At 44.3% G+C, this 21,444-nt stretch overlaps 1 protein-coding gene across 2 annotated transcripts in view; it reads right to left on the minus strand.

Moving 5' to 3' along the window:
• EPC1 (enhancer of polycomb 1) overlaps positions 1 to 21,444 on the minus strand; it is a 1,219,015-nt gene that overhangs the window by 691,226 nt on the left and 506,345 nt on the right. For both annotated transcript variants that reach the window (XM_085631852.1, XM_085631851.1), the window contains exon 3: positions 8,209 to 8,354. In XM_085631852.1, the coding sequence (XP_085487978.1) occupies positions 8,209 to 8,354 (146 nt within the window). The remainder of the gene's footprint in view (positions 1 to 8,208; positions 8,355 to 21,444) is intronic.

Raw genomic sequence — 21,444 nt, forward strand, 5'->3', positions numbered from 1 at the left:
TAGGGAGCCTCCACCAACTATTTTTAACTGTGAACTGTTTTTAACAATGAACGGAACAAGCGTAGGCATGTTAGGACTTTGTCCAATACAAGAGCTTGTGTAACAATGCATAGCAAAATGCCATGCTCAGTATTATATTTGTTTCACTCACACTTGATCTTTTTTTTTTTAACAAGATATGTGAACATGCGTTGGCTACAATAGATTAAAACATTGCAACAGTTTGATTTCATGCACATTTTTGAGACTCAACTGTGAATTAATAAATAGAATTGTAACATACACATACCTGTTCTTCGGCCAGGGTACATGGATTTGCATCAGTAGGGACACAGGATTTTTCAGGGGCAATATTGTAAGGGTTGTACACATTGTGTACAGAAGACGATGTTGCGGCTTAAAATGGATCCCACCATAGATGCTGACAAGCTAGAGACGCTTGTAGACAAGAGACACAAGATCCAATTTGGGTGTGCCAACCCCACCCAAGACGGCAGTGGGAGGCAGCATTCTAGTGTCTCCTTAGTAGAGGAGATACATAGTATAGAGTGAGGACATGTGGTTCAATCTTCATGTGCATCCCGTTACGGAGTGTTTGGATACACTGTACTCCACAGTGACAAGCGGTTCACAACTAAGCACAAGATTTGAGAAACACTGTACTTGAGGTGACAACACTTTTTATTTAGTTAGCCTCTTTCAAAGCACTTTGGTGTGAACCTGCCTTTTACTCCCAAACCCATCCACCAGGTTTAGATATGTTTCTTTGTAGAAATACCATGGGCAACTTGGACTAGTTTGCAAATTTTTCAGGTAAGAGCATGATGAGTGTAGGAATCATCCTGCTTCCACAGAGATACTTGTCATTGAATCACTGGACTACCATGCAATTTTTATAATTCTATAAAGTAAAGCACTATCAATGGTGAAGAAGAAATAAATCAAACATTAGGCCCATGCCGGACATTATGGTCTTTCTCCATGTGCACATACGTGGACCAGTTATCTTGCCATTCGCTTATAAACTTACCCTTTTGTTAGTGCATGTGAATACCAGAGGCACTGACACCATGAACCTGCGCATTTGTCACACACAGACATGCATGACCACCTATATACTAATGGCAATGTGTTTTGTTTAGCTAGGATCATAGATCACTCTCTAAGGGAGTAGCTCTGGAATATTTTCAGACCAGCTGCTGAAATAGGATATGGTAATGAGGACAGACTTGGCTTAGAAACTTCACCTGAGGTAAGTTATGACTATTAGTGCATTTATATTAAACTATAAATGAATAGCCTTGTTTCTAAGCAGGTGACTAGACAGATGGCATTACCCTTTAGAGACTGGAGGCTTCATTCCTTTATGGTCAAAACAGACTCACGTTCAGGGTTGCCACTTGTGCACTTCTGTCAAACTATGACTAGAGTAGCGGACTTTGAATGAACATGGTGCATAGTATCGGTACGTTCTGAATGGTTTCTGTAATTATGTACATTTGGAAATATTCAATACGCACAAAGGACTTTCTGCACCTTGTGCCATCTTCACTTCAGTGCATCATTTATTATACCATGATATGTGAAGAATACATTGCATTTGAAAATTTCTTAGAGGCTCAATGGTTCACTGATGTTATACTAGTCCCCCAGCGTACCTGACCTAATTGGGTAGGTAGATCTGTGGCTTAATCAGACCCACAGAATCACTGTCTGTAATGCTCCATCCTTTGTTTGGCACACAAAAGTAACAACAACCAGTCCTGATCTCTGATGCTAGCACTCTCTCTATAGCTCTCTTGATTAGAAGAGCTTGTACTTTCCCTCGGAATATGGACAAGGGGTTTCCCGGGAGATGATGTGGTGAGAAGGAATGTCGGGAGGGGGTGACACGAAGGAAAGGGAGCAACCATTTTGCCCAATCTGGAACACCCACTAGTCAGATGTGATGCTCCTCCAACTAGGCAGATAAAATGTGATAATGGCCTCCTACTGGGCAATTGTGCACTGCCGAGGGCAACTTAAAGCGGCTTGGCAGTGGCTGCTGGAGAGGCAGGAGGACTGCATTGTGCAGTACCCCAGGGACCTCCACGCTGCCTGGGGGCCTCGAATCTGCAGCCTGGATCCCCAGGCTCTGCCTCGAAAGGCTCTGGAGGCTACTTGTTGTTATTAAGGTATGGTGTGACATGGCCTCCGGTGGTATTTCTTTCCAAAACCTCTAAAGGGGCGAAATTGATGGAGGACACTGACATAAAGGTGGTGCTAATCCAAGAGCGAATACAGTTGCTTTGTTCTCTTTAAAGCGCTCAAGGACTGAGTCTGCCTCGTCTCCAAAGAGACATATGCCTTCAAATGGCATGTCCACAAGGGACTACTGGACGTTGCTCAAAAAAAGAGTTGTGCAAATCTATGCATGGCACGGAAGCACCACACTGGGCCTGATTGCACTACCCAAACTGTTGCTGGTGTCCATGCCCGAGCAGATGGAGTACTTTGCTGCGTCGTACCAATATTTAATTAGAAATTGGCGGTTGGGAGTTGGCCATATATCATCAGGAAGGACTGGCAAGATGTCTGCCACCACGCCCCATAATACACGGGAGTCGTTTCTATGAAGAAGCTGGTGTTCACCAACCTGAGAACAAGGCTGGCTGAGGAGAACATTCTTTTAGCAACACCCTCCACATGTTTTGATTTTCTGTCTGGTGGGGTGGTTGGAAATGCACTGCCCCCCAGAACAGGTCTATGCTGCCTTGCAATCGGACTGTTTACTGGAGGGCAAGATCCTGGTTTTGCCTGAATGTTAAGCATAGTGTCTGTGGGGAGCTCATTAAAAAGGAGAAGATGTTCCTGTGCGGTCTGTCCTGGATGGCGCACTTCTGTGGGGACATTTGTTTTGCCTCAGTGGTAGGCAATGTGCGATCTAATACCTTCCCCTGATCGCTTTAAGACGGGCAAAGGAGGAGGATTCTTCAGTAGCTACAGGGGAGTGGAGACTAGTGTCAAGAGAAGTGTCCAGGCCACAAGTGCCCGCAAGTAAAAAAAATAGATTCTCCTTTTCATACAAGTTACTGTTGTCATCATCATAATCCTAATCATGATACTGCATCCCTGAATCAGAGTAGGAAAGATGTTGAGGTGGATGGGAAGTTGACAGAGGTTGCTCTGGGTAGGCTTTGGAGTCTGAGTGAACTATTGATTCTGACATCGGCATACAGGGTTGTGGTGTGAGTTGAGACACCGTTAAGAGATGTAGGGTTTGGCATTATGCCCAAGGTCAAGCCCTACCTTGGTACAAGGTTGAGTGGCACAGTTGACATTGAGGATGAATCCGCTGGTGGTAGACTGACTGGAGGCCACCACAGATCCTTAGTTCCCAAAGTCGCTCCAGAGGGATCCGGAGGAATATCAAATGTTTTAGTCATGGCCTTCGTGAATTCACTGAGTTTTTTGTGGTGCGTCTTCCGGACCCAGAAAATTAGGGTGCAATGGATTGAGGGGCAGAATCAGTTCTGAAGACGGAGGCTGAGTTTGTGGCCTAGCAATATCCAGTATCAAACAACAGGAGCAGAAACCCTTAAACCACGTTGAGAATAGGGTAAGTGTATGAAAAACAACAACAATTTCTCAACTGGTATCATTTAAAGAAGACAGTTAGGAATGCATGTGCAAAACATTACAAGAAAGAAGGGGAGACTCTCAGTCGGTTTTCTTTGAAAAATATGCACATGGCATCATGTATTAAGCAAACAGTAATGACAAGGGCAAGGCAACAAGAAATAAAAAGGACAAATTACAGTTGTAACAGCACTGCAAGTAAAATAAATTTGCGTGAACAACCCGAATTGTACTTGGTGCTCGAGTGTGTTCGTGACACAACGGTGTGGCGACGCAAGTGACAATGTGAAATCAGCTAGGAACGGCGCAAAGTGAAGTGAAGTGAAAAATTGTACAGTGAAATCAGAGGTTGTAGTCAGAAGCCCGCAATTTTTTGGTAATTAATTGGAAGTTATTCAGAGAACAACATGAGAAGTGCGCCATCAATTGCGCTGACAGGTCGACGGCGTTTCGATCCAGTTACCTGGGATCATCATCAGGACCGAGTTGGCATGATAAAGGCGGTGCTGTACAAGAAGGAGAAAGGATGGGTAAGGGATGGGAAGATTAGGAAAGCAAAGGTTGGGTAGGGTGCTGGGGAAAAGGAGCGGAGAATTGTGCTAGCCTTAAGATACAGCAAGGGTAGAATGAGAAGGCATGCTAGGGCGTAGCAAGATGAGCATCAAGGAGAAACCGCCTGGCGTAAGAAACTGAAAGGGTGATCTATAAGGTAGATTAAAGTGCGGAAGCTAGTGAGGTGCGCGGCAGAAATCTTGAGTACCTGGGAAGGCGGAGGGGCCGTGTAATGCTTTGTATCACGGAAATAGTCCTTCCTTTATTTGTAATTCCTATGGATGCGTAAGAATTGTCCATATGGGAGGCCATCCCGGAGTCCACGGGGATGGTAGCTGGAGTATTACAGGAGAGTATTTCGTTCGGTAGGTTTGCGGTAGAGGCAAGTGCCAATTTTTCCATCTTCAGCGTGTATAGTAACATCCAGGAAAGGGAGGTCATTAGATTTAGTTTCACAGGTGAATTTGAGGTGTTCTTGGGAGTGGTTTAGCCATGCAATGAACTGGTCAAGAGTTGCTGTGGTGCCTTTCCAGAAAACCAGGATATCGTTGATATAGCGACGCCAAAGGGAGATGTGGTTAAGGTATGGGTTTGTGAGTATATGGGTTTTTTCTAGGTTATGGACGAACAGGATGGCAAAGTTGGGAGCAAAGCAAGCTCCCATAGAGACTCCTTTGATTTGTAGATAGAAGGTGTCACAATATAAAAAGTAGTTATTCTCCAGGGCAATTTGAAGCAAGTCCATGACAAAGTCAGTAGGAATCAAAGTAGGCCTCGGTCTGGTGTCCAGTAAATTTCTGATAACTTGGGAGACCCTCCATGTGAGGGATATTAGTGTAAAGAGATTCAATGTCTAACCCTGCCATGAGATCGGTGTTTGTATCAAAGGGTCTATCCTCAATGGTGAGGATGAGATCCATAGTATCTCTGATGAAGGTATCCGTAGCAGGAAAAATTCTTTTATGACGGCATCTATGTACTTGCCCAGGGGTTCCAATATAGATCCGCATCCTGACACGATGGGACGTCCAGGAGGGTTAGTACAATCCTTGTGGATTTTGGGGAGTACGTAAAGGACCGGTGTACGTGGAAACTGGTTGTTTAAAAAGTTAAATTCTTTGGGGGATATGATGTCAAGAGCTTTGGCTCGTCCTGTTGTTTCCAGTATTTTGTCTCTGAGATCTGGTAGAAGATCCTTTTTGAATTGTCGGTAGTGATTCTTGGTGGATAGCTGTCTTTTTATTTCCAGGTCATATTTATCGTTCCCCAGCGCCCTACCCAACCTTTGCTTCCCTATTCTTCCCATCCCTTACCCATCCTTTCTCCTTCTTGTACAGCACCGCCTTTATCATGCCAACCCGGTCCTGATGATGATCCCAAGTAACTGGATCAAAACGCTGTCGACCTGTCAGCGCAATTGATGGCACACTACTCATGTGGTTCTCTGAATAACTGCCTATTAATTACCAAAAATGTGCGGACTTCTGACTAGAACCTCTGATTTCACTGTACAATTTTTCACTTCACTTCGTGCCGATCCTAGCTGATTTCACATTGTCACTTGCATCGCCACACTGTTGTGTCACGAACACACTTGAGCACCAAGTACAATTCGGGTTGTTCACGCAAATTTATTTTGCTTGCAGTGCTGTTACAACTGTAATTTGTCCTTTATATTTCTTGGTGCCTTGCCCTTGTCATTACTGTTTGCTTAATACATGATGCCATGTGCATATTTTTCAAAGAAAACCGACTGAGAGTGTCCCCTTCTTTCTTGTAATGTTTTGCACATGCATTCCTAACTGTCTTCTTTAAATGATACAAGTTGAGAAATTGTTGTTGTTTTTGTAGCAATATCCAGAGCATCTCATGGCTCCTGGTGATACAAGCTGCAGGACAAAGGGAAGACATGTTTCAACCTCTTATGCTTATTTGACTTCTCTGATGACCTTGACATCAAAGAAGATTGTTTGCAAGAGGGGCCTCGGGAGAGTATACACACTCCAGATTTCGACCAATACATTTGACAGTGCTCTATGACAAAATGTAGGCTCGCCCTCTTGGATGGCCTTCGGGTTCATCTTTACATATTTGTCACGAGATGCGGAGTTGCGTTTGGAGCCTAGAGACAGACCTCATCACAGACATCTGCTTGTGGCAGTAATTATACAGTTTGAACCCTGCCGATTTTGGAGGGGACATGTCTCTTGCACACTGGAAAAATTGCAGAAAAAAATGGTCTGTCAATCTAGGAATTTGAGAGAGCAATCTCAGGGTTTGCATCGGAAGTCATGGAAAGAAAACGGTGGTAGCGCTATGTAGGGGCCCAGACGTCACATCTCGGGAGGGGCAGACGCAGAGCCGCACAATGCCACCTACTGACACACGAGGGAAAGGCTAAGATAAATCTCCACATCCAGTTCAGCGCCCTGGGAGTATTCACAAGGTGAGGAATCTGCCTTTAGAAGTATTCATAAGAATGTCTTGTATTCTTAGAGCATGTGAAAGGCAATTAACAGCTAACTGCAGCTCGGTAGCCGCTCACAGGTTTTGGGAATGCCGCAGCTAAAGATGTCAGTGTCTGCTGTGGCAATTCTAGGATACCGTCCTTAAAGTTGTGTTCCTTGCAAACATGATGTCCAAGAGGAAGGATTCTTCTGCCTGAGAGCGCTCAGCTAGGCTTTGAGGGAAGCAAGGCTTGGCCAATGTGTTAAATGGGCAGTGCTGGTCCCAGTCCAAGTGTGTGAAAAACGGTAGCCTCTCCAATAGCTGGTTGGTGACAGCTAAGGCAATGGAGTATCATCAATGCGCATCTACACTGACAATAATAATAGTCAAAAGACACTATATCTATTTAAGCAACCTCGTACAGCTATGGGTCAAATAAATGTCCAGCTTCTTTAAGGAAGCTAAATGGCTAATATGGCTATCCTGAAACTGTCAACGACAATTGCAAACAAACAATAGATGAAGGGGGCTGACCCCAAGTTCCCCTCTGAAAATTATTTCCCTTTTGACATAAATATTGGCAAGCAACTAAAGCGGTCTCTAGTTACACCTGGAAATAGGACAACTCTTCCCCCATTCTTCCATCTCCCTCCCCAGAACAAATATTATTGGTTATTAGAGGCATGTGTGCATGCAGTGAAGGAAGTCTCTGAATGGCTCTTAGACCTTAACCTAAAACTAGAAATTCTGGGATCAATGGAACATGTGGGAAGTTCCTGAGAGTCCAACACATTGCTGAGGATGAACCTTCTCTTAGCTAGGCAAGATAATGTGCATGTCACTGGACAGAGAAGAAAGAACACCCTTAGGAGGCGAATGATTGCTATGTACAGTTCATTGCTCCTGCTCAGAAGAAGCAGATTAATTGTAGGGCTAGCAGTGCCTCACAAAAACGGGTAAATGAGGGTGACACAATGAGCCTACTGGTGAGGGATTGGCGTTAAAGGGTTAGGGTCAACTCATATGATGAACAAAATGTTGACTTTGCTGTTAATTTCCAACTACAGATGTTTTTTTAATGTACAACTTAAGCTTCATCAAATGTTACGTAATGACATTGTATTTTATGCTTGAAGAATCAAAATAAAAAAATGGTTCATAATTTAAAAAAAAGTTACATTAACTTGGTATAGAACACGAAGAACAGGAAAGGAGAACTCTTTTTTTGCGCTTCTGAACAAAAGCACTGCGCAGGTTGAATGTGCCTTATGTTCGGAAAGAGGTTTAAACTGAAGAATGTGGCATGGGTCATCGTGGGAGGAATGCATGGGAAATTGCAAACGGTTCCTTGGCTTCACCACTTTATCTTTGTAAAGGTCTCACGATCAATCACAAAAACTAGATGTGTTGAAATAGGACCTCCCTAACGACAGCCAGACAAAGCAAAGATGAAAATCTTTAGCATCTTTTGTCAGTAGAGGGTATGGATAACAAATACACACATTTTCAATACCAGTTATTCTGCTTGTATTCCTGGTCTGTCAAAACACTTTGACATCAACAGTATGAAAATGCTCAATGATACCATACCTGCTGTCCACTGCCCTTTTCCAGACGGTCAGTCATCTCTTCAAATTGCAAAGGAAAAATATCATTTTTCTTCTTGAGCTTATTCACAAACACCTCATCTTCGGAATCCATGTCATAATCTGGCTGCTCAGCATCCAGGCTAAAAGCTGAAGAGAGAGCAAGCAATGTTGTTATTGAATATTGTAAACAAAAAGGTTTGATGAATTAACAGCATACACAGAGATTGTGCCTATAACGAAAGGAGCTTTTAATAAGATTTACAGAATTGCACTCCAATGTATACACATTACTTTAAGCAGTCCTCTTAAAACACAATGTAATATTCACTATTGATTTCTTTATTGTTTAATTAGTTAAAACCATAATAAATAATCCCACAGTTCATTCATTGTAAGACCAAAATTCTTTAAAAAAAGCCATATACCTGCAGTGCTCTGTTTTTGTAATGTCACAAAAAATTATATATAGTTGCAAGTAGTAACCCTAAAAATTCTTGGTAAATGTAATAACTCAAATTATCTCATGTATAAATATGAAAGTGCATTTATCAATAAATTAAAACGTATAGACCAATAAAATTACATCTTGATGTGCATATATACAACAGTGTGATCATTACTGGTCTCAATGGCTTTGAGCTGCAGGACCCTGGTTTTAATTTTGAACTTTGCAGATGTTGGAAACTTAACAAGGCTATTAGTGAGCACGATATCCTCTGGTTTAAAACAAGCAATCACGGCTTGCCTGCAGTAGTGTAGACCAAGTTCCAGCAAGGGAATTCGGAGGAATCTCCTTCTCTCCTCTATTAGTGCAAGGCAGAGACAAACGAAGAGCGTTATATGTTCTTTTGCCGCCCTGCATACACGGCAATTAGCAGGAGCCTTTGACCTCTATCATGGTGGTGGAGTTAATGAGACACAATCTATGTCTCCTATATCTTAGTTTTACGTAAAGAGCATATGTTTCAGTAAAGTAGTTTTTGATTTTCGGCATTGTGTAGTTGCCAATAATCATCCAAGCATGCTGTCTTGTCTCTTCGTTAACGTGGCTTTCTTTGTCTTTCAGGAGAGCGATCTTCTTAAAAAGTTTACTATTTTTCTTTGAAGCGGACTGAGAGAACGAACCGAGCCAGAGCTCCCGTAGATGGAGTACTTTTATGGTTTCCTCCAGGTTTATCTTTCCTGGATTTAAAGGGTTCTTATTTATGGCAGAACATACAACTTCACTTAGAGTTCCACTGCAAGCCAATGTCAGTCTATGACAGGTCTTCACATAAGCCCCGTATCTTCAGAGTACTTGTTTTGTGATTCCAAACTCTAGGTATGTGCTGGTGATACATATGTTGGGAGAGAAAATACATATCTATAAGTTCTTAAAATGGCTAGCTCAATGACCATTGCGTATCTACCATGAAGAGCCTCTGAACAGTATACCAGAGTTGCTGGTAACTTCACAGAAATCATCTTCAAGATCGGTAATATGCTAGGGGCTCTTAAGCCATTAAAGAGAACACTGAAGGCTGAAATTAATGCCGCCCCTTTCCCAGTAATTAGCAATTTTGTGTTCCACAAATGTTCCTTTGGCATCTATCATGACACTGAGGTACATAACTTTCGTGACATTCTCCAAGGGGTGGTCCTTTAAGTACCAATTGTGCAGAGCTGATGTTTTCCTATTTATCGACAGGGTCTTTGTGCAGTGAATGTTCATCTTATGTTCTTCCGGATGCTGTGATAGTGCTTTAATTAACCTCTGAAGGCCGGTCTTGGTTCGGCTGACTAGATTTAAGTCACTTGCATAGAGTAGATTTGAAATTCCAAAATAACCCAAACTGGGAGAGTGTGAGATGACACTGTCCAATACTTGTGAAAGGTCAGTCATGAACAGGTTAAACAAATACGGTGCTAGGACACAGCCCTGTTTTAAGACCTGCCCTGTTGGAAGTTTCCTAGATAATCTAAACCCCAGCACCCAGCTTTATTTTGATTCAAGGCTTAGAATAAAGGAGCTGAATCGCTTTAAGTAGCGGATCTGGTATGCCAAATTTGTATAGTTTGGCCCAGAGGAGATTCAGGTCTACTGCATCGAATGCCGCATTCTACTCTACAAAGCAGAGATCGACTTTTTCGCCCCCCCCCCCCCCCCATTTAATCAATGAAGAGGGAAAGCAGCATATTTACAACTATACCAGTACTCTTTACAAACCCTGATGATTTATTGGAATTATCTTATTATCCTCCACCTAGCTAGTAGGGCCTTTCAAGAGGACTGCAGCAAACTATTTAGCTTTGACGTCTAATAGCACTATCAGTCGATAGTTAGCGGAGTCTGTTCTATCTCCAACCTTGAATATCGGGTTAAATAAATATCGAACCTCAGTAGGCTTCCTGAATTATTTCTGCTTGTAAGCTGTAAGGGATATGCCAGTTAATGACACTCTAGGTTGTACAGCAGATCCAGGAAATCAAAGTGTGATGACTTGATGAACATAGACACAACATATGCACTAGTAACTTGGAAGAACCAGTGGGCACTGACAAAATGGACGACCGGAGGGCTCTGGTTGGAGACAGCCTGTAACTGGAAGATGAGAGGGTTGAGCTAAAGAAAGTGCATTGAATAGGTACTCGAAGGTCAAGGAGGAATCATAACACGTGGAATATTTTGACTGAATCAAAGTTAAAGAAAGCCAACTGAGATTCGTTTTGAAAGAAAAACTACTTTACAGTTTGAGAATTCTAAACAACAATACTGCAGATCCCGGACCAATCAATGATACTAAAACAAGCATTGGCAAAGCCAATATAGCTTACCTATGCAAGAGCTATTGCCTTTGACAATGTGTCTTAGCCATGTTGTACACCAGTGTGGTTGCTGTTCAGCATGGCTAAAAGTTAGTGGGGTGGGCTACATTGGAGTGGGGTAGAGTGGAATGGGGTAGACTGGCGTACAGTGGATTGGGGTTAAAGAGGGGTAGAATGGAGTGGGGTGGATTGGGGTAGATTGGAGCGGGGGAGTTGGGTAGATCAGGGTATAATGGGGTGGGGTATATTGGGGTAGACTGGAGTGGGGTGGATTTGGGTAGATTGGAGTGGAGTTTGGTAGACTGGAGTGAAGTCTGGTAGATTGGAGTGGAGTTGGCATTTAGCGGAACTTGTGGCACTTACCTGACGCCCGGACGCTCTGTAGTTCACTCTGGCATTCCTTCTGGGTCAGTGACGCTGTGGTCTCCCTCGCCGCCATCTCCTTGCTGGCCGCTGTTGGGGGGGGGGACTACAGCCCCCAGAGTCCCTAGCCGCACTTCCTGCTTCCGCCTTCCTGCGCACCCGGAGGCGCTTAAAATCGAGAGGCTCCCTCGGTGGAGCGGGGGCATTTAGCGGAACTTGTGGCACTTACCTGACGCCCGGACGCTCTGCAGTTCACTCTGGCATTCCTTCTGGGTCAGTGACGCTGTGGTCTCCCTCGCCGCCATCTCCTTGCTGGCCGCTGTGGGGGGGGGACTACAGCCCCCAGAGTCCCTAGCGGCACTTCCTGCTTCCGCCTTCCTGCGCGCCCGGAGGCGCTTAAAATCGAGAGGCTCCCTCGGTGGAGCGGGGGCATTTAGTGGATCTTGTGGCACTTACCTGACTGCCGGACGCTCTGCAGTTCACTCTGGCATTCCTTCTGGGTCAGTGACGCTGTGGTCTCCCTCGCCGCCATCTCCTTGCTGGCCGCTGTGGGGGGGGACTACAGCCCCCAGAGTCCCTAGCGGCACTTCCTGCTTCCGCCTTCCTGCGCGCCCGGAGGCCCTTAAAATCGAGAGGCTCCCTCGGTGGAGCGGGGGCATTTAGCGGAACTTGTGGCACTTACCTGACGCCCGGACGCTCTGCAGTTCACTCTGGCATTCCTTCTGGGTCAGTGACGCTGTGGTCTCCCTCGCCGCCATCTCCTTGCTGGCCGCTGTGGGGGGGGGACTACAGCCCCCAGAGTCCCTAGCGGCATTTCCTGCTTCCGCCTTCCTGCGCACCCGGAGGCGCTTAAAATCGAGAGGCTCCCTCCGCGTAGCGGGACGCGCGCGGGCGGAGCCGGGCTAAGCCCGGGCAAAGGGCGGGCCGTTGTGTGGCCGTTAGGAGGCCGTAAGAGGTCGGGTCGGGCTACCCCCCTAAAATGTGAGGTTTTAATCTTGATTGTTATTAGGTTGATGATTGCATTGTGAGTCGTATCAAGGGTTCTTCCCGGTCGATTCATTGTTTCACCTGGGTTGTACACTCTTGATACTGCTGCTACATTTGGGAATCCAAGTGATTTCGGTATATTTTCAACTTTATTTTGTGCTCTAGTATTTGTATTTAGGGCCATTTTATAGATAGTTATTGCTCTCCCCAATTATTTTTATTAGAGGTTGATAATACGTATTGCGTGTCTGAATGGCCAAAAATATTACCACCATGGATAATTATTTGGTCAAAATGGTGAGTAAGATAAATAATGACCGAAGAAAATCCTTAGGGAAGGAGTCTAATCCTGATATCTCTGTTCATACAGATGCTGGTAGTAGTCTTACTGTGTTGGACTCACCCAATGTTGCAGCCCCTTCTTTGGAAAGTATAGTCACCACACCTTTAGATTCTGAAGATCCAATTTTAATATCACAGGAGCTGCTCAGTGATTCAGCATTATCTTATTCTCCTCCTAAGAGAGCTGTCCGAAAATGCAGGAAAACCCAAATTAAACGGGGGAATGTTCACTCTAAACCAATATCGGACCAAGGACATAGAACCAAGGTGGCCACTAGTGAGACCATAGCTAATAAGGGTGATGTGAACTGTGACCTCTTGGGCCACATTGCTAAGCTTTTTGAGGCAAAATTAGATCTTGTGATCAAACCTCTTATGGATAAAATTGATTTGCTATCTACGGAAGTAGTTAGGCTGGGTGGTCTTGTAGAGAAGTTGCAGAAGGATCTGACTACGACACCTTCTGAGTCAGTAATATACTCTAATTACTCTGCACAGTCGGCCGTAACAGAAAGGATAAGCCCACCCAATCCTAAATCTAAGGAACCTCAACAACTAGTAAGCAGCACCACACAGCCAAAAGTAGCTCCACCTAATAGCAAGAGGTATTCCACTCCTGTGAATAGACCAAATCATATTAATCTTCCGCCCGAATGTGAACCCTACGTCATAGTTCTTTCAAATGTTCCACCCTTAGACCCGACAGCACCAAATTCCCGAGATGAATCTCATGATTCTCTCAAACGGAAATCAATTGCTTGGTTAAATAAAAACTGTGGTTTCCCCCTATTTCTTTCCGACCATATACTGTCTACTAGACGGGTTCCCTGGATCGGTAACGCAAGGAAAAAATGTAAGGGGGATTGTGTAATTATTAACTTTAGATACCCCCATCATGTTGCGACCGTTCTTTTAAAAGCAGCTTCTCTAGATATAGGGGAGTCTGATATGGGTGTCCACCCCTTGGGTTATTTTTATAGGCATTTAGCTAGGGCACCACAAGTGCCCAATAAACACAGCAATAGTAGAGGTATAAACTTTAACATCCCAACCGAAAATAGATTCTCGGCATTGAGCTCATTAGACCAAAATGACTGACTTTCACGGACAAGTCAACCTAATATAGAAATACAAGTAGGTAACCAGCAATGGGAACCAAATGAGAACATAGAAGATTTAGGTTCTAAACCCATAGTACCACCGAGTTCTAGTGATACTGTGGAATATAAGTTGGATACTAGTAACGTATCATCTCACTTAATAATGAGAGAGGAAGTCAGTTTGGGTGTTATCGATAAGTGCCATAACACGATTACGGAGGGGAAGGACTATATTAATGACGTTAATCAAGAAAAAGAGATAATTCCCCTAGCCACATCTGGGGTCGACTTAAGGGAAGACAATACATTGATTGGATTGGTTTCCTCTTATGGAAATGAGGAACTAAGTATTAGACTAATATCCTGGAATATAGCTGGGTTATCCAAGAATCTAAAGGATGTGATGTGGTGGTCTTATATTGAGAACTACAATATCATACTCTTACAGGAAACATGGATGGTGGAAACTCCCCATAGGTTGGGGTATAAGACATATTGTTCCAACGCGATACCATCAACCAGAGGTAGGGCATCAGGGGGACTGGTTATTTGGGTTAAAGTGTCTCTAGAAATCAATGTCTCCCAGCTATCCATTACCACTCCAGATATACTAGCCCTCAAAATTGTTACTAGAGGGAAGGAAACCATATACTTAATAAATATATACAATAGGCCATACCCATCTTATAAGGAATCAAAAGTGATAGAATCTTTGGATTCCTTTTTAGACACACTGGGAGAAAATGTAAAGGCACTAGTTGGCGGGGATTTTAATTGTAAATATGAACCTGTCCTTGGATTGGAAAAAATATTTGATGAACAAGACGCTGCTAATGATATCCTACCCTTAGATTCTGCAGGTTCAGTTAATAACACCGTAGCTGCCTTACAGATTCTACAGCTGACTGTGGCGCATGACCTAAGGGCATGTAATGGCCGCTTCTGTTCAGACAGACCAGCAGCTCCAACTTATTTTAAGGGAATTTGTAGATCCCACATAGACTTCGTAATGGTAACCCGGAACGTATGGAATTTGATATTAGATTTCAAGGTTGACCATAGGACAGAAAGTGATCATTTCCCTCTACAACTATGGTTAGATCCTCAACCATTCATTACTTAACCAGACGGAGAGGTTTTATTAAACACATCGTCTGGGGAGCTAGAGATATCTAATAATAGGCGTGCTATAAGATGGCCACATATCTTGGGAACAGAAAAAACGCTGATAAACATCTATAATGCATTCACTGAAACTGTGGGAACATCCCAGCCACCTATAGAGGGCACACAGGGTGTTCTTGAATTACATTATAGGCTGCTGGATGCACTAACTCCACTATTGAGTAAGATCTATAAAAAAGACGGTAATAGCAAAAGGAACCACTTTGAGTTAGTGAATCCTTGGTATAATAAAGACTGTCGAACAGCTAAATTAAGGTTGATCCAGGCAGTAAAATCTGGAAATCGTCTAGATATAAAAAATGAAAGACTAATCTACAATAATACTATGGCCCAAGCAAAAAAAGTATGGGACGAAAATATATGGGAGGATCTTTTAAATGCAACTAAATTACGCGACCAAAGTACGTTCTGGAACCTAATCGCCAAGGGAAATAAGAAGGGTAGATCAATAAAGGATATTTTTTTAGATGAAAACACATGGTGTGATCATTTTACTAAACTTTATGCTAATAAAAAAGAGAGCTTGCCGTCCGGGGACTGTGAGATAAATTTAGAAATGAGTACTGTTCCCTTACATTTTAGCCTAGAAGAAACTATTCAGGCTTTGCAAGCTGTGAAAATGGGCAAAGCCCCAGGCCCTGATAAAATTCCCGGCGATCTATTAAAACATGATGTGGAAGTGTGGGGACCATATATAAATTTCCTGAGCAACTCAATTGTGGCAGGTACACCAATCCCCGACTCATGGAAAGGGGCAGAAATTATAACAATTTTTAAAAAAGGAAACCGCTATGATCCAAGTAATTACCGCCCAATAAGTTTAATAGATATTTTACAAAAGATCTTTGCCAGACATATTTTAAACAGGCTTTTAGATTGGATTGAAGAGACTAAAATATTAACTAAATATCAAGCCGGATTCAGATCCAAAATTAGTACTATTGACCAAGTATTCAGGTTTATGTGTATTTGCTGGAAATATATAAATTTAAGGAAGGGCAGTCTCTATGTGGCATTTGTGGATCTCAGGGCCGCCTTTGATCTTGTTCCGCGCAAATTGCTATGGACAACACTAAAGAACATGGCGGTCCCAGGGGAATTACTTAAAGAACTTATCAGGCTCCACACGGGGAACTATGCCAAAATCAGATGGGGAAAGGATGGTGAAATCTCAAGGGCCATACCCGTAGATCGTGGTGTGCGCCAAGGTTGCGTACTAGCCCCAACGCTTTTTTCCTTATACGTTAACGATATCCCAAGTTATTTAAGGAATTGTGTGCATGACTCTCCGAAGTTAGGTGGTGAAGCGGTCACGGCATTATTATTTGCCGATGATACCATCCTTATCTCTCAGACTCCGAGAGGCTTACAAAATTTGGTTGATACCTTTCAGAAATACTGTGTGGGGAAGGGGCTAGAGATAAACCCTAGTAAAACTAAGTACATGTCCATAAACCCTAAGAAATCCACTAGGAGCACCCTGTTCTTAGAGAATAAAAAATTGGAACAGGTAGGGAGCTTTAACTATCTGGGAATAATGTTGGACAGTAATTTGTCCTGGAAAGGGCAGATGGACAAAAGCTCCTTAGCCCTTAAGCAAAACTCAATGCCCATTCTAAAAGTGCACGGAGCGAGCTATTCTAAAGCTATCTCACCGGCACTTGAAGTATACAAAGCAAAGGCACAATCGGCTGCCCTTTATGGTGCTGAGGTTTGGGGTTACTATTGTAACAATACCTTTGGAAAAGCGGAAAACCACTTTGTGCGTAGACTACTCAAAATACCAATTAGAACTCCTTTAGTTCCCGTATTCCTTGACATCAATCTCAAAAAAACAGATTATCAAGCAATATTAAGACCATTGCTGTATTGGGTCAGGTTATGGGTAACCCCAGAATTGAGTGTTTACAAAAGTGGATTGGTTGAATTAACCCAGATTGAGGGCCATTTGAATACTCCATGGCTAAAGTATGTCTCAAAGTGGTATAAGAGATTAGGGCTAACACATATTTGGGAAGCTCCCCAGAATATGACCTTATCTTCCAGGAAAATTGTAAAGGATACATTTTGGTCGCATGTTAATAGAGAGCTACTGCTTAGTTCAACGACTGGCAAACTGACTTTGGAATTTTTGAATCTTAAAGACACACCTAGTCTAGAGCAATTTATGGATGAGATCGACCCCCCCTTAGCAAAAACATTATATTTGCAATTCAGGTATGGGGTTCTACAGATTAATGCATATACATGCAGCTGGGGAGGGGCAAAAGGTCCTGATCTGTGCACCCTCTGCTCTTTAGGGGCTAAAGAAGATGTTGCTCACTTACTCTTCTTTTGCCCGACATATAAGAAACCAAGGGCTTGTTGGATCAAACCCGTCTGCAATTATGTGGGGGTAAGATCACATAAAGAAGCAGAGCGTATATTGAAGTCAAACACCTCACAACTAGTGGTGTTTGGCACGAGTAGATTTCTATATAGTGTGCACTTTATCAGGAAATGTTTTGGTTATAAACTGTAAACAATTTTTATTGTATACCTTGCTTTCCCCTTCTTGCTTAGGTATATGACACATTGTTCTCTTCAGTCCATGTATTAACTTTTTTCTGGCTTTTAATTAACTTAAATTGTTATTTATAGTTGTATATGCGGTATTGCTTATTCATGGTGATATCCATAAATCTCTTGCCAACTGTATGTAATAACTTTATATTAATAACTATAAATTGTATACATGTATATATTTTTGCTTGACTTTTATGGCTTACTGCCGAAATAAAGTTTGAAATGAATGAAATGAGTGGAGTTGGGTAGACTGGGTGGATTATAGTAGGGTAGACGTGAATGGAGGGGGTAGATTGGTGAATTTCGGAGTGGGGTAGATTGGAGTGGAGTAGGGTAGATTGGAGTGGATTGGGGTAGACTGGTGTGGGGTGGAGTGGGGTAGATTGGGATAGAGTGGGGTAGACAGGAGTGGAGAAGAGTGGAGTGGGATAGATTGGAGTGGGATAGATTGGAGTGGGGGAGTGTGGCAGATTGAACTGGGGCGGTGGAGTGGAGCAGCCTGTAGTGGAGTAGATTGTAGTGGGGCAGACTGGAGTGGATAGATTGGGGAAGAGTAGAGTGCAGTGGATTGGAGTAGAGTGGGGTAGAATGGCATGGGGTATATTGGAGTGGGGTAGACTGGAGAGGGGTGGGGTGGGGTAGATTAGGGTGGCATGAGGTAGATTAGTGTTGAGTGAGGTAGATTGGATGGATTATAGTAGGGTAGATTTGAGAGAAGTGGGTTAGACTGGAGTAGAGTGGGGTAGAGTGGAGTGAGATGTACTGAGATAGATTGGACTGGAGTGAGGTAGGTTCGAGTTGGGTTGGATAGAGAGGTGTAGGGTAGATTGGTTGAGGTACAGTGGAGTGGAGTGGAGTAGAATGGAGTAGGGCAGACTGGAATGGAGCAGATTTGAGTAGGATAGTTTGGGGTGGAGTTGAGGAGGGTTGATTGGCGTGGGTAAGATTGGACTGGAGCTGGGTAGATTTGAGTGGCATGTGGTAGTAAAAAGTGGAGTGGGGTAGATTGGGAAGAGAATAATGGAGTGTGGTAGATTGGGGAGGGGTGGGGTGGGTTGGATTAGAGTAAGTAGGTTGGAGTGGGTAGATTGGAGAGGAATCAGGTAGGCTGGGATGGAGTGGGGTAGGCTGGGGTGGACTGGGATAGACTGGAGTGGGGTGGGATAGATTGGGGAAGAATGGAGTGGGGAAGATCAGAGTGGGTGTAGTGGGGTAGATTAGTGTGGATTAGAGTGTGAAAGATTGGAATGGAGAGGGGTAGATTAGAGATGGATAATTGATAGTTGGAGTGGGGTAGTTGGGAGTGGAGTAGATTGGAGTGGGGTAGACTGGGGTGGATTGGGGTGGAGTGGGGTAGACTGGGTGGCTTGGAGTATGAAAGATTGGAATGGAGTGGGGTATATTGGAGTGAAGAGGGTAGAGTGGGGTGCGTGGAGTGGGGTGAAGTGGAGTAGACTGGAGTGGAGTGGAGTAGATAGGGGTAGATTGGAGTGGGGTATATCGGGGTAGGGTAGATTGGAGTAAAGTAGATTGGGGTGGATGGGGTGTGGTGGTAGCTTGGAGTTAGGTGAAGGGGTGGAGTGGGTTAGACTGAAGCAGATTGTAGTGGAGTGTGGTAGATTGGAGTGAAGTGGTGTGTGGTAGATTGAAGTGAAGTGGAGTGTGGCAGAGTGAGGCAGATTGGAGTGGTGTGGTAAAATGGGGTGGGGTAGATTGGAGTGGGTAGAATGGGGTAGAGTGGAGTAGATTGAATTGGGGTGAAGTAGAGTAGATTGGGATGGAGAGGGGTAGGTTGGAGTGAAGTGGGGTAGATTGGGGTGGGTTAGATTGGGGTAGCGTGGAGTGGGATATATTGCAGCAGAGTGGAGTGGGGGTAGACTGGAGAAGAGTGAAGTGCAGTGGATTGGGGTAGAGTGGAATGGACTGAGGTAGACTCGAGTAGAGAGGCGCATATTTGAGGGGATTGGGACAGATTAGGTTGGAGTAGGGTAGAGTGGAGCTGAGTAGATTGAACTAGGATATATTGGGTGGGTTATGGTACAGTAGATTGGAGTAGACTGAAGTAGTTTAGAGTGGGGTAGAGTTGAATCGGGTAGATTGGAGTGGTGCTGGATAGAGTGGTGTGGAGTAGATTTGAGGGGATTGGGGTAGATTAGGTTGGAGTGGGGTAGAGTGGAATGGGGTAGACTGGAGTGGAGTAGGTTGGAGTGGAGCTGGATAGAGTGGTGTGGGGTAGATTGGGACAGGGTGGGGTAGATAAGAGTGGGGAGGATTGGATGAGGAAGATCCGACTTGGGTAGTTTGGAGAGGAGTGGGCTATAGTAGATTGGAGTGGGTGGATTGGGATTGAGTGGGTTAGATTGGAGTGGCATATGGTAGACTGGAGTGAAGTGGAGTTGGGGTAGAATGGAGTGGGGCAGATTGGGTGGTTTGGAGTAAGTAGATTAAAGTGGGGTAGACTGAGATAGGGTGGAATGGGGTAGAGTGGATTGAAGTGGCGTGGAGTTAGATTGGAGTGGAGTCGAGATTGGACTGCAGTGAGAGACTGGGGAAGAGTTGAGTGGGATAGATTGGGTAGATTACAGTAGGGTAGAATGGATTGGAGTGAGGTAAATTGGAGTGGGGTAGATTGAAGATAATAGTGGGGTAGTTTGGTGCAGTAGATTGGAGTGGGGTCGTGAGGGGTGGGGAAGGCTGCAGTGGGGTAGGGTAGGATTCAGAGCGGTGGGGTGGATTGGAGAGGAGTAATTAGGAGTCTATTGGGTTGGGGTGGAATAGATTAAAGGAGGGTAGACTAGGGTAGATTGGACTGGGATGGAGTGGGTTAGATTGGACTGGGGTCGAGTGGGTTAGACTGTAGTGGGGTAGATTTGAGTGGCGTATGGCTGAGTGGGGTAGATTGGACTGGAGTGGGGTACATTTGGGTAGAGTGGAGTGTGGTAGAGTGGAGTGGGACAGATTGTGGTAGATTCGAGTGAAGCAAATTATGGTGGAGTGGGGCAGATTAGAGTGGAGTGGGGTGGATTAAAGTGGAGTGGAGTGGGGTAGATTAGAGTGGAGAGGAGTTGGATAGATTGCAGTGGAGTTGGGAGTGGAGTGGGGTAAATTGGAATGGAATGGGATAAATTGGACTGGGGCAGGGTGGTGTCGGGTAGATTGGAATGGAGTGGGTTGGATAGGGGTACGTTGGAGTGGAGTGGAGTGGGGTAGATTGCAGCAGAGTGGAGTAGATATGAGTGCAGATTGGGTTGGAGTGGGGTTGATTGGGTTAGATTAAGTGAAGTGGGTTAGAGTGGGGCATAGTGGAGTGGAGTGGACTGGGTTAGACTGCAGTGGGGTAGACTTGATTGGAGCGGGATTATAGTATTTTGGAGTGGGGTAGAGTGAGGTAAATTGGAGCTGAGTGGAGTAGATTGGAGTGGAGTAGTTTGAAGCAGGGTAGATTGGAGCGGGGTAGATTGAATTAGGGTACATTGGAGTATAGTGGGGTAGATCTAGGTATGGTGTAGTGGGATATATTGGTGTAGACTGGAGTAGAGTATGAAAGAGTTAAGTGCAGTGGACTGGGATATATTGGAGTGGAGTTGGGTGGATTGGAGTAGAATGGAGTGGAGGATGAGTTAAATTAGGGTGGAGTGGGCTAGACTGGAATGAGATACATAGGAGTGGGGTAGTTTGGAGTGTGGTAGATTGGAGTGGGGTAGATTGAAGTGTAGTAGGTTGGAGTGGAGTTGGATACAGTGGTGTAGGGTAGATTGGGATGGGGTGGAGTACATTGGAGTTGGGTAAATTGGGTTAGGGTGGGGTAGATTGAAGTTGAGTGGACACGACTGGAGTAGACTGGAGTGGGGGGATTAGATGGAGTAGGGTAATTTGGGGCGGAGTGGGCT

This window comes from Triturus cristatus, chromosome 10, assembly GCF_964204655.1.
Source record: "Triturus cristatus chromosome 10, aTriCri1.1, whole genome shotgun sequence".
Classification (NCBI taxonomy): domain Eukaryota; kingdom Metazoa; phylum Chordata; class Amphibia; order Caudata; family Salamandridae; genus Triturus; species Triturus cristatus.